This window comes from Pygocentrus nattereri, chromosome 21, assembly GCF_015220715.1.
Source record: "Pygocentrus nattereri isolate fPygNat1 chromosome 21, fPygNat1.pri, whole genome shotgun sequence".
Lineage (NCBI taxonomy): Eukaryota > Metazoa > Chordata > Actinopteri > Characiformes > Serrasalmidae > Pygocentrus > Pygocentrus nattereri.
The window spans coordinates 11,966,969-11,981,030 of record NC_051231.1 but is presented as its reverse complement, the minus strand read 5'-3'; the positions used below and the strand labels follow the sequence as shown (position 1 = coordinate 11,981,030).

At 37.9% G+C, this 14,062-nt stretch overlaps 1 protein-coding gene across 1 annotated transcript; it reads right to left on the bottom strand.

The window, feature by feature from the left end:
* Window positions 1-1,310: 1,310 nt before the first annotated feature.
* cdk2 (cyclin-dependent kinase 2) lies at window positions 1,311-10,074 on the bottom strand. Its single transcript, XM_017704710.2, has 7 exons — window positions 9,666-10,074; window positions 7,593-7,670; window positions 6,638-6,755; window positions 5,470-5,640; window positions 4,368-4,469; window positions 3,823-4,026; window positions 1,311-2,104 (listed from the first exon to the last, which is right to left on the bottom strand). The coding sequence occupies exons 1-7, from the start codon at window positions 9,788-9,790 to the stop codon at window positions 2,000-2,002; spliced, it is 903 nt and encodes a 300-aa protein (XP_017560199.1). The 5' UTR covers window positions 9,791-10,074; the 3' UTR covers window positions 1,311-1,999.
* Between the last annotated feature and the right edge of the window lie 3,988 nt (window positions 10,075-14,062).

Below are 14,062 nucleotides of genomic sequence, written 5' to 3'. Positions count from 1 at the left end.
AACCATTTTACAAAGTCACTTACATGTTTTCCTCTTGATCCAAAATCAGGATCTGCTGGACATGCTGAACATCTTTATACATGCCACAGCACAGTAGGGTGGTAACTGCTTAAAAGGCAGATCTTTCAAAAATTTCTGCACAATTCAGTCGCCGAGACGCAACTAACAAATTTGGTGGTATGACATGAAAAACTTAGTTCTAGAGAAACTTACACTTGGAATGCTTAGTGATAGGAACCAGGGGCCACCATGTCTTCAACCCAAATATAGCCATTTTTATTTACTATCCAAATCCACCAGTGAACCTATACGAGTCTTCTGAGTTTTATATGGAACGTTGATGATGGTAAAATAGTGACAAATCCAGAAAAAAAAAAATGTAAAAATTGTGTCTAAGGCCAAAATCTTATAACAAAACTACCATAACACAATGTTAGACATCAGGCAGCATATTCATAACCATTTCTTATAACTCGGTGACGTAGCTCTTAACTCTTCAGATGTCTGGTTCCCATCACCACCACTCTGAACAATTCCTACTCTAAGTTTCTCTAGAACAGTGCATTTCTAATAAGAGAGAAGTCCTGTATGAGAACCTTACATGTGGAAAGTAGGGTCTTTCATTCAGAGTGGTTTGATGTGAAACAGTTCATTGTACAGACATTAATCAGGTTTTATTAAACATTTTGAAGCTTAACCACTTCACTATGCAGAAATTTTGATAATGTACCTGTATTTTCTAAGTACAACCCCATTTCCAAAAAAAGTTGGCATGCTGTGCAAAATGTAAATAAAAACAAAATTCAATGATGTAAAAATCATTTAAGCCCTATATTTAATTGACGTCAAATTATTAGATGTTTAAACTGATGCTTTTTAAAACCCAATCATGTTACTGACCTGTTGCCAATTAACCAAGTGTTTTTTCAGCATTACACAACTTTACCAGCCTTTTGTTGCCCTGTCCCAAATTTTTTGAAACATTGTGTTGGCATCAAATTCCAAATGGGCAAATATTTTTCAAAAAAAGAATAAAATTTCTCAGTTTCAACATTTGACACGTTGTCTTTGTACTAATTATTTTCAGTTAAATATAGGGTTGAAATGATTCGCACATCAGTGAATTTTGGTTTTATTTACATTTTGCACAGCGTCCCAACTCTTGGAAATGGGGTTGTGCAAAGGAACATTCCTAAATTATTTTCCTCAGTAACTGGCTGTACGATACAGATGCAGCAGATAAACAGTTTGAAAATCAGTGAACTTTCCCTTTAAGGACTGAATATTTGTCCACCAATGAAGAAAACTTGTTTTCTTTGTGAAATGCTATATACAGCTTTATTTAAGAAACACGCCTGTCCTAAAACAACTTTTTACCCCCTTTTAATACATATTTTGAGCAAGCTTAAATGTTGGTCAGTATGCTGAACACGAGTAAAAACAAATTTTCAAAATAAGCATTTTTTAAAACAAATTTATGTATACTTAGCAAACATGGATAAAATTGCCTAACTAGGCATAAAATCATCAATTATAAAAATATTCTGAACTTGAAATCGAAAATGTTTTAGCCATCCAAAATAAATATTCATATGAATGAAAGTGGTGCATAATGAGATTGTTTAAAGGTATTTTTCTTTCTTTTTTTTTTCTTTAAACACACACAGAATCAACTAATTCCTGAATACACAGTTCACCAAGTACTGGAATGTCACCTCTTAGAAAGAACTGGAGAAATGGTCTCATCTGCACAGTATCAAAACACACCCCTGAGCAGACGTACATATGCTGGTAGAAAGGCCTGGAACATTAAGAACTTTCTCCACTAAGAAATCAACTTTGGCAAAACTGTTTTCTTTTTTTAAACAGTACCAGAGTCCTTGAATGTAGAACCGATAAGCAGCCTCTGGGTTACAGAAAGAAATTCTTCAGGAAAAGGAACACTTGAGTCCTGGTCCGCTGCAGCCTGTGTTAGTCTGTTTATTCTCTTCTTTTCATCTTAGAGCCTCAAAGAAGGCATCGGCATGGTGACGTCACGGAAGAATCGATGAACAAGGGCATTTTTGGCTGAAATTCTCTTGTTGGGGTCATAGTTCAGCATTTGCTGTGAGAGGAAAAAAAAAAAAAAAAATTAAGCTTTTGTCTACGAGAACAGTACAGGAACTGCTGAAGTAGGAAAAAAAAATAACACTAAAAAGCAGAGTAGAAATTCCCAGAGTGGGAACGCAGGGCCCATATCATGGGTAATAAATTTTACTTTTTTTTTAAATTAGGTTTTATGCAGTATGCTAACTCTACTAAAGTTTGAATCCATTTAAATACCACTGTACTACAGTTAAACCACAAAATAAATATAAGTACAACATTTAGAAACTTATTCATTTACAAGAATATTATATTATGATATATATAAACCCAAGGCAATAACAGATATAGTGATAAGTTAACCATATAGAAAATGTATAAGATCATTTCTATTGGGAGATGTCTGTCGCACACTCTAACACCTAAATTTAATAACAAGTAATATTTAAATTCTTTTGATTTTTTTTTCCAAAAATCCCTGTCTTTACAAATGAAATTTTTTTTGTTTAATTTTTAATGAAAAAAATTAAGTTAGATCCCATTGTAAGTAAATGTGTCCTGAAGTCTGAAAATTAGTCAGTATCGTTAAGAATTGTCACTGCCAAAACACATTTTCTGTTTGTTAGTCATGTTTTGTCTAGCGTTTTTGAGTTCTGGTCAAAATGAGTTACAGTGAATGAATACAGTCACATTTGGTAATGTCTTAGTAGAGTTATGATTGTTTTGGTAGTGACAAAATGGAATGTTCAATTAATAAAGTTTTAGGGTCACTCAAAGTCAAAGGATTTTAGTCTAAAGTCCAAGTCACTTAAAAGTGTAAAATGTGTTTATCATTTCGGTAGAATGATGCACATAAAAACAAAGCTGCAGAAACATCACGTTTTGAATGCAGTGTCCTGTGATAAACACTTTAATATCTCTACTCAAACACACCCACTAATCATAGCAATTAACAGATGAGTGTAATCAGATACATCACCAAACATGTGCCCTCCAAAATGGCTAATGACTGGTTAGTACTATGAACTTTTTAAAATATATTTTAGGACAGTGGTGCACAAACTCTGAATACTGTTGAAAATACTATTAGATTATTAATAAATACTAGGGGTGGGAATCTTTAGGCACCTCACGATTCGATTACGATTCAGAGGGCTTATTATAAAATGATTATCGATGCATGTATTCTATACAGGTTTTCTATTTCCCTAATGTCTGAGGACAGGTAAAAGGTAGGTTTAAAGCAAATTATTTGTAATGATCCATAACGTAAATGTCGCTGTGTCAGTAAAATATTTGAGACTGGACGCTGGAACTCGGCTCCAAAGTGTGCAGCATAGCAAGAAAGTCCTGGTTCTCAACAACTGACTGTGACTGAAGGTCACATAGAAACGAAGTCTCGCCTCGCCAGTGGATATGAAAAGACAGAGATTAAGACAAACATTTGGAGACAAAATGTCTCGCTCATCCATGTGTGTTTTTGTTATGTGCCGCCAGACTGTCCAGACGCTTCACTTAGCCACTTCCAAGTACCACCTTTTAGATTCCATCAACATTTCATTATAAATTAAATATTTAGAAAATCGTTTTTTGACATTTATGAATTCAGAATTGTTCACATCCGCATCATGATGTTAGAATTTTTCTCACAGCCTTAATAAATACCAAAAAAATTACAAGATTAAAAACTTTCACAAAATGAACTGAGCAAACAGAAATTAGGCTTGAATCTCTTACCCCAAGAAGGTCTCTGCCGTCCTCTTCCAGGGGGGGCACAACTTTAGCAAGGTCTTGCAGTGCCCACTTTGGGAAGGAAGGCTTGTAGTCCGGCATGGAGGTCACTCCTGGCCACATTGATTCATCAGGTGTGCCCAGTGTTCGGAAAATCCGGAAAAGCTGATCAATTTCAGAATCTCCAGGAAACAAAGCCCTCCGAGTAATCTGACAACAAAAAAGTCAACACAATTATCACTCTCTGGATAGCGCACGTTCTAATGTCACCTACATTGTTTATTATAAGCCTATGTAAAGTCTGATTACGAGGTTTAATGCAGATTCATTTGAAAAAAATTCAGGATGTATCGAAGAATTTATTATTTTTCCCCACCCCTGACAATATCAATAAGCACCATATCACTGTCAGTTTCTCACTTCACTTCCAAATCCTTTCACCTCAAAGTTACATACACAATGCCGAGCCTTCACAAACTCTGACATTCAGTACGTCAACTGTACAGACACATTCACACAAAATCCAGTGAACACCTACAGTGATCTCTTACCATTTCAGCAAAAATGCATCCCAAACTCCAGATGTCAACAGCTGTGGAATAATATTTACATCCCAGGAGAATCTCTGGAGCTCTGTACCACAAAGTAACAACCTAGGAGGCAAAACAGTACAATTTATGGGTGTCACAATATGCATTTTAATATTTTTTTCCAATACAAAAGGTTTTGACACAATATTACATGGTTAGATTTTATGCTATGAAATGTGAGAGACACCATCACTCTGCTGAGATGCCGTTGCTAAGCAACAACTTTGATAGCTGTAGGAGATGCTCAAGCTATTTGAACATTTTTTACTTCTTACTCTGGCACAAACAGAAAATGGATGCTTTTAAGATCACTGATTTGTTCAGACTCTGAAGATGAGACTACACTAAATTTGGAAACGGTCAGTGGGCCTGTGTAAGGAGCTAGAGAACTTCTTACACAGACCAACTGACAGTTTGCAAATTAATGTAGTCTCCTTTTCAGAGTCTGAACAAATCGGCTGTCAGTCAAATGTGAGCTTAAAAGCATCCATTTTCTGTTTGTGTGCAAAGTAATAAATAAAAACGTTCAAATGGCTTGAGAGTCTACAGGAGCTCATTACTCTGACGTAGTGGCAAGCTGCTTGTTAAGGAACTATAGTTTAGCAAAAGGAATTGCTGACATTAAAACATGCAGAACGTTAAAACATTTAAAACGTTCACGGTGCAATTTATTAATTTATTACTTTATTTATTTAACTGTTGGATAAAAGCAACAGAACACTCAAGGCTGTGTGTTATCGTGAATAACATCATGGCTATTTTATTGTGTTCTATTGCTTAAATATACATGTAGTTGGTCAAAAAAAAAAAAAAAAAAAAAACCCAAAAAAGAAACAGAAAAAAATGGAAACTCTATTGGAGGGCAGCCTCTGTGCCTAAAAGATGTACAAAACTAAAAAGGGAAATAAATGTATGTTTGTCTGCACATCTTATATATGTATGTATATCTAGATATTTGATGTCATGGGCCACTTAATCGCCGAATGATAACGGCTGGTTATCAGTCAAAAGCATTTGTAATGCTTTGCATCCCTACATAGAATACCATACTAATACTAATCACCTCATGGGTATAGGTCCGTACTGGCACACCAAAAGCCCTGGCCAGCCCAAAATCAGCTAGTTTGATCTCTCCTTGAGCATTAATGAGCAGATTCTGAGGTTTAAGGTCTCTGTGCAGAACCCGATGAGAGTGACAGAACGCCAGGCCCTGCAGCAGCTGAAACAGATAGCTCTGAGGACACACAAAGGCACATTAATGTTTATACAGTGTGTAAAAACAGCCCACATACAGACAAAAGATAATAAAAAAACAATACACTCATATTATGGCCAAAATAAAATGATCTGACTTTTGTCAAACATTAAAATTTATGCCTTGGCATAAAACAACTTGAATTTAGTTCTCTTAACATCACCAATAAGTATTTCTTAAGGTTAAGTGTATTGCACAGAAAATGAAATAAAATAAAATTGTGAAATTAAGGGTTTACTTAAGTGAAATCCTCATGCACCCTTATATTCTCCCCTCAAGAACAATCAAATGTTTCTTAATTTCTCTTTTCCTTTAGGCTCCCTTGAGATTATTGGGTGACATGAAGCTGAAGGTGGGGCTGTGTTCTGGAGGTGTTGGAAGAGAAGAATGCACACCAATGCAAGTTCTTTAGATATAATTATTTGCAATAGAAAATTTGAGAGAACTGACATGACTGCTGCTAACAGCATTAAAGAGCCGACAACCAAAATGTGATTTCAACTCCCACCTTTAGATGGTAAAAACTGGTTTTTGATACCATCAAATAAAATGGCTAATCTAATAGATACCTAGGATGGGACTTCTATCAAAATGCATGTGTCTTGCTTTTATTATGTATAATCAACTATTTGTCACATTACTGCATTCTTAAAAAAAACCCAAAAAAACCAAAACAGACTCAACTGTAAAATAGTAAACTGAATGATTAAAGGGCTCTTTGCACCATGAAAGGGTTCTTCAGATTGATGGAGAATGCACTGTAGATGGTGCTATATACAAAACTCAAAAGGTTACAATGTCAGGCTTGTTGCACTAGAAGAACCCTTTCTATAGAGCCATGAACACCCTTTAAGTATCTTTACTAAAGTCTTTACTAAGGAATGCTTGAAGAACCATCATATCTAAGTGTGTAGGATGTAGACCATCAGGCTGAATCCGCAGTAATGCTGAGGGCATATCTTTACAAGCCACTCACTTTGACAAGTGGAAGGGTGACTCCAGTGACTGAGGAGTCCATAAACTTCTTGAGGTCTTGGTGAAGAAATTCAAACACCAGGTAAAGCTTATTTTCTGTGTGGATGACATCAAGCAGCCTGAAAAGGTGAAGTCCACATGAGCAGGTCAAGACAAACAACAGGTCACTACATACAGGCATTTCTCCAAAGAGGCATAACATAAATGGGAGTACCTCACATCAATTTTATTTGTTTCAGAGTTTCTGCATTATCCAGTGGTTGAGATGTACTTGAAGTTATTCAGAGTGGTTTGATGTGAAAGGCTTCACTGTAGAGAAACTGTTGTTTTACAACACGCCCCTACGCTCTGGCCTCCCAAAGCATAAAGGCATAATGGTACCAAAATGTAGGATGTTACGTGGATGAGACAGTCGTTCCAGTTTCAGCTTAAATGTGTATCCATCCCATTTTAGTCAATCATAAACCGCAAATATATGAACATTCGGCAGGTATCCATGCAAACTTTCTGGTTGACTACTGACTTCTAGTGTTTGTTAGCACGGTTAGCTAAGCAGCTGCAGTAAAATTTGGCTGAAATTTGCAGACATTTGGCTAATCAATTGCATTTGTAGTTTAAGGGAAATCACGTAACTTCACTTTTTCCCCCCCAAATTTCTCCTTTAAAATCTTCAGATGTCTGGATCCTACCACTATTGCTGATAAAAATTCAGACTACGTTTCACAATAAACCACTCGGAGCAAAACAGTTCACATCTTAATGATTTAATTATTCAGACAATTTGAAAAGTATCCATTTTTTGAATCAGTGTAATTCACCCACAAAGCAACTGAACTGACCAATTAGAAGGGATGTCTGTATACTTTGACACACACACACAGACACACACACACACAGACAGAGAGAGAGAGAGAGACATAGTACAGGCTAGGCTTTAGAGCAGGTTTACAACATACTTGACAATATTAGGGTGATTGAGCTCCTTCAGCAGAGATATTTCTCGAATGGCAGTGCTGGGAACACCTTCAGTCTCCCTGGAAAACAAACAGAAGGATTAGATATTCATTGATCAGTAAACTCATTACGGTCTAGACAAAACATACATTAGGCTGGCCAACGGAAAACGCTACACGCTTAGAAATAAAGGTTCACCACAGTACAAACAACGTAAATGTACCCCCAAGAGGTACAACAGTGGTTTTAGCATCCAACTCGGTAGCTTAAATAGGTTTTTCGCAGTGGAAAAGTACAGATTTATAGGTTTTGCTAACCTAAAGTTTAATTTAATAAAATCATTTAATTATTATAATTACACAAGTAACTTAAATAATTATTTAACAAAATAAAAAGCCTGGAGACGAGACAGGGTGTGGAGTCAATACAACTTTATTGAATATTATTGAAAATATTATTTCAGTGGATTATGGTACAATTGTGTTTCCTGACTAAAGGTCTCATGATGTACCCTTGAGTGTACCACCCCAGTGACGAGAGGGCTACTGCCCCAGTGACCGTTTCATAGCATTAGCTCACTCCACACACTGAAATAAAGTTATCGCACAACTTAACACTGTCCAACTCTCTCAGACAACTTACTGAACGGCTGCTGCATAATTTGGACTGTTAGTCATCTATTCTGCTGTCCAACGACAAAGTTTAAATTAAAGAAGAATACAACAGACGTACTGATGGTCTAAAGTGATCAAGTCACACTCTTAAAGATGCTTCTTCAAAGCTTCTTTAATAAAGACAATGGTTCTATGTAGGACCATGACCACTCAAAGTAACATTTACAAGCTTAAATGGTTTGACTGATCGATGGACAAAGTGCTGTATGTGGTTCTTTGCAGAACCTATTTGAAAACAGTTTCAAACAGAACCAAAGAGGGTTCTTCTATTGTTACAAGCTTGCCACTGTAACAACAGCAGAACTCTTTTTGGTACTACATAGAATCACAGAACACATTCTCCATCAATCTGAAGCACCACTGCACCATGCAAAGAACCATTTGAGCATGCGAATGGTCCTCTGAGTGTTCATGGTTCTACACACAACCAGTCGTTACTTTAGAACCCTTGAAGAACCATCCATGTTAAGGATGTACCTTACAACAGGAGTGCCCAGTTTATTATTATTATTATTAATCATTATTTTCTGTTTTAGTGACTACAAAATTAGGAATTTCTGGTGTTCTGTTAAAGAAGCTGTTGAGGGCGACCAAAAGAATGAATTTAAAGTTAAGCGATAAAAGCTCACTTAGCAACCATTTGAAATCATTTGTTATCAAATTTCTGTTCAGGCAATAAAGCACATGAAATTAATAAAGTGTATTTTTTAGATATGGACGAAACGTTAAGTATTAAGTTATCAGGTTATCTGCCACACAAAGAGCTGTCCGTCACTGGTTTGTCATGTTTTAAGGTCCTCAGCTGGCTAATGTATTGCTCCAAGACCACTAGAGTTGGCATCTTGTTCGAACTTTCCGTTCCACCTTAACTACATGGCTCAACAATACCAACGGTTACAGAACGTTAACTGCTGTACCATTTAAGGTGGACCGACAAACAAGCAGGGAAAACCAACTGCAGCATCGCTTGCTTTGTTAGCGTTATTTATTCAGTTTCGCAGCAGTTTTTTTACTTAACGTTAGGAGGCAGAAGCTGTCTTCCTATTCGTTTTTCCCGTGCCACCTTAAACGGTGCAGCAGTACCAGCGGTTACAGAACGTTAGCTAACGTTAACTACCGCACCAATTAAGGTGGACCGGCAAATTCGATTGGAAAGCCATCTTCAGCCTGAATTGTTAGCGTTATTTCTCCAGTTTTCGCAGCCGTTTTTTTACTTATCTTAGGAGCCTCAAGCTGGCTTCCTATTCGAAATTTCCCATTCCACCTTAAAAAGGTGCAGCAGTTACATTCTGGCGCCCGAAGTGCCAGAAAACAACTGCTGCACCGTTTAAGGTGGAATGGGGAAATTCAAACAAGTACCTGGAGATTAAGAAGTTGACCTCAGCTTTGTCCTTTACTTACGTGTCGAGTCTGATTTTCTTGAGCGCCACAGTCTCTCCGGTGATTTTGTTTTTCGCTTTGTACACCACTCCGTATGTGCCCTCTCCGATCTTCTCGACTTTTTGAAAGGACTCCATGTCAGACATACGGGTAACGTTAACTTAACCCCTCTTTTTCCGGGGAACGCAGATTTCTCCTCGGCGCCTGCCGGCGGCTAAAACTTTGCTCAAACTAAGTTAGCTGCGGTTAGACAGCTTACACAAAGCAGTAAACATTCGCCTAGAGTGAGGTGTTAGGCGTCAGGGAGCGGGTCAGGCTAAAACATGATGTTCCGTCCAGCTAAAAGCACGCCGGCTAAGCTGAGGAGGAGAGCTGAATGAACACCCGCCAGTTCCCGCCTTCACGAAAACACGCCCTCAAAACAAAGCGGTGCCCTTCCGTCTTCTTTCCCTCCGTTTCTGTTCCTCCTCCGAACAAAATAACCATTTACATCGCCACCAACCGGGCTTAAGGGGAAATTCCGCCGATTCTGCTTCTCCCAAATTTCTTTAATTATTAACTCCACCGATTTTTCTAGATTAAATGGTCAGGACGTAAACAATTCAGTCGGAGTGGTTTGGTGTGAAATTCTCCGGTCTGAAGAAACGGTCAGCATTGTTGACAGTGATGGTGATAGGAACCAGACGTCCACCTCTAAAAGCTCCCTCACAGAAAGACAATACACAAACTGGACATGATAGTTTGCTTGATACCTGATTCCTGATAACTATTTAAGATAGTTTTGTGATAAAGATTTGCCAAAAAAGCATGTTAATCCGTCCATTGTAATCTATTCATGGTGTACCTGTCCACCAGCGGTGTTGCGAGGCAAAATAGTCCCCAAAGAAAACGCTATTTTACCACTATCATCATTTCATATAAAAACTCAGAAGACACTGTTTCACTGGTGGCTTTGGACGGTGAATAAATTTGTGTTGTAGACATGGTGACTCCTGGTTCCTATTACCACCACTGTAAAATTAATTTTCTCTACAGTCATTTCGCACCCAACCTGTCTGAATGATTCTGTTTACATCACTGGAATTTCAACTACCTCAACTAAGTCATTTAGAGTGGTTTGGTGTGAAATGGTTGGTTCATTGTAGAGAAACTTACTAGGGTTCCTTCACAGTGATGGTTATCGGAACCAGGGGTCACCAGAATACAACGCAAATATAACCATTTTATTTACTATCAAAACCACCAGTGAACCCACACGTATCAGTTTTTATAAGTCATGTTGTTCATGCAAAATAGTGAAAAATATGAGAAAAAAAAATGTTTTTGAGGACTATTTTACCTTATAAAGCCCTGCGTGCACTTCTCCACCACAAATACAAATGCATTTTGAGCCAAAACCTTCTTAAATATTGTTTTACGTCATAAAACAGTGTCTCGGGCATTCTTAACCATTTCATGTACCAACTTTCTGTGAGGGAGCTTTTAGAGGTGGGTGTCTGGTTCCTATCACCACCACTGTAAACAATTCTGACTCGGTACGTTTCTCTAGAACTTTCATTTCACGCCAAACCACTGGAAAGGACTTAGTTTGCATTTTCACTGTGTATTTTTGCACCAAGTTTGAAAAGTCAGAGGAATTTCCCTTTAAATGCAAGGGATGGTCAGATCTAAGCCCTGCCAGTGAAAACAGTGCCATGAATGAGACACAAAATCAAGTGTTTTTCAAGCTTAAACGCATTCATTCAAAGCTTATTAACATGGTATTTGTGTTGCTCATACCAACATTACAAATATCACTTTAACACAAAACTATCATAAAAATCAAGTAAAATATACAAAGCAATATTATTATATAGCCAAGAAAAATGTAAAATAAGTTTGTTTATCTTTGTCCTTCTCCCCTCATACCAACATACGTAGCCATAAAATGAATGTACTGAATGCACCAATCAAGAGTGAACAACATTATCAGACCCTGCGTCCATTGCGATGGACATCATGTGTTTTCTTTTTTATGTTTTGTTACACATAACACCAACTGAGACCTGTTGTCAATCAGAATTTACCAGGTAATCAAACTGCAGCTTAGCCCCATCCACTGCACTGGAAAAAAATCAGCTCAGTGAGGTGGAGTAATGGCAGCACTCCAGCCAGAGAGGCAGAGTAAGGGTTCACTTTAATCTAATTTGATCTGATTTAAAGCACTTTCTTATCATGTAATGAGTTTATTTTACTATGTAGGAATAGATTGTGAAATAAAAAGTTAAACATAAATTATGAAATACCACACACACACACACACACACACACACACACACACATCTTCTAAGCCGCTTCTCCTTCTGGGTTGTGGGGGGTGCTGGAGCCTATCCCAGCTGCCATCGGGCGGAAGGCAGGATACACCCTTGACAGGTCACCAGTCCATCACAGGGCAGACAGACAGACAGACATACACATTCCCTCACATCTAGGGGCAATTTACCATGTCCATTGGGCCTGACTGCATGTCTTTGGGCTGTGGGAGGAAACCGGAGACAGGGGGAGAGCATGCAAACTCCACACAGAAAGGACCCTGGTTGCCTGGCCAGGCAATCGAACCCAGGCCATTCTTGCTGTGAAGCGACAGTGCTACCCACCACACCACTGTATTAAATACCAATGTTAATGATTTTTGAATAAATCTTATTGTCCATTAGACTGGACAGTGGGTCTTGATGTATATTGTTCTGGCTAGTTTTTAAGTACTGCTGCTAAAATTTTACTTGGCTAGTGATGAGAATGAAGATGTAGACAGTGCAAAACCCTCCAGTGCAGTTGAGTGTAACTATCTGTGAAGGTTTATTACTGTATAGTGAAGTTTGTTCTTAAAAATCATCCAGTAAAAAATAAATATACAGATATGTAACTACTTTTGTTATTGATTCCAGGAGATGTCAGGGATGAGGAGGCACCACTGACAGGTCAAGAAGGTGTTGTTGAGACAGTACATGATAGACCACATGCCAAGTTACAATGATCGTAAAAAAGCAACCAGGTATTTATTTCCACAGTGCACTGGGAAAACACTGTGTACTGTGACAAGAGCATGGTCCACTACTGCTTCATTCCACATCAACACTGCTTCAAAGAAGCCCATAGACAATGACTCTGAGATATGGACTGGCACCTCAGCAGTGTACAGTTATAGCACTGGTGTTGCACAAAACTGGTGTTGGCAGTTCTACTCTTGATAACAGGGAACATGGCGGCTATATACACTCACTGGCCACTTTATTAGGTATCAGTATTTATCAGTTGCTTGTGAACACAAATAGCTAATCAGCCAATCACATGGCCAACTCAATGCATTTAGGCATGTAGAGGTGGTCAAGACAACTTGCTGAAGTGCAGACCGAGCATCAGAATGGGGAAGAAAGGGGATTTAAGTGGCTTTGAATGTGGCGTGGTTGTTGGTGCCAGACGGGCTGGTCTGAGTATTTCAAAAACTGCTGATCTACTGGGATTTTCACGCACAATCAACCCAAGGGTTTACAGAGAACGGTCCGAAAAAGAGAAAATATCCAGTGAGCGGCAGTTGTGTGGACAAAAATGCCTTGTTGATGTGAGAGGTCAGAGGAGAATGGGCAGACTGGTTCGAGATGATAGAAAGCCAACAGTAACTCAAATAACCAACCAAAATCTCTGAGGAATGTTTCCAACACCTTGCTGAAAGTATGCCACGAAGAATTAAGGCAGTTCTGAAGGCAAAAGAGGTCCAAACTTTTACTAGCAAAGTGGCCAGTGAGTGTATATTCTACTTACTGCGTGGTGTTTTCCTTTCTTTGGCATGACTACAAATTAAAAGTTCCTTTGGGAAACTGAATATTTTATGTGTAACATGGTACACTTTTATCTGATCAAATGTACTCATATTACAGTCTGTACTTTTTTCACTGCACCCTTTACGTGGCTAGGCCTGGCTTCCAAACACTTCTCAAATTCTGTATTACTCAAAACTATGTTTAAAAAATATACAAACAGAATCTATGAAAAATTATAATTTCTCCATTTTCCATAATGAAACCAGTTGCTTTGGGTTTTATATAAATTGATAAAATGATAAAATAATTTATCATTAAATATAATAATAATTGCTGCCTTGTGGCAACTGCATGCGACAACACTACTGCTAAACTTCTTTAGGCTGAACGCTAATATGTTCAATGGTTGTGACATCACAAACCATAATGAACTGGTCTCTCTGAAAATGAAAACTCTTAATAAAAAAGTGAATAAAATGTGTTTTTTTCATTATATGGGCCCTTTATTACTTTATAAGACTCCGTCTTAAGGGGCTCATTTCCTACATTTCCAACATTTTCCAGCCTCGCTTTATCTCTTACAATTGAACAGGCTGTTTTGTTACTGTGCCTTTAAGA

Excerpts from the sequence above, each read along its gene's own strand:
- cdk2 (XM_017704710.2), bottom strand. The coding sequence starts at position 9,790 with ATGTCTGACATGGAGTCCTTTCAAAAAGTCGAGAAGATCGGAGAGGGC. Across the intron at positions 7,671-9,665 it reads AAGAAAATCAGACTCGACAC|GGAGACTGAAGGTGTTCCCA; the intron begins GTAAGTAAAGGA and ends TTTGTTTTCCAG. Across the intron at positions 4,470-5,469 it reads TACGGACCTATACCCATGAG|GTTGTTACTTTGTGGTACAG; the intron begins GTGATTAGTATT and ends TTTGCCTCCTAG.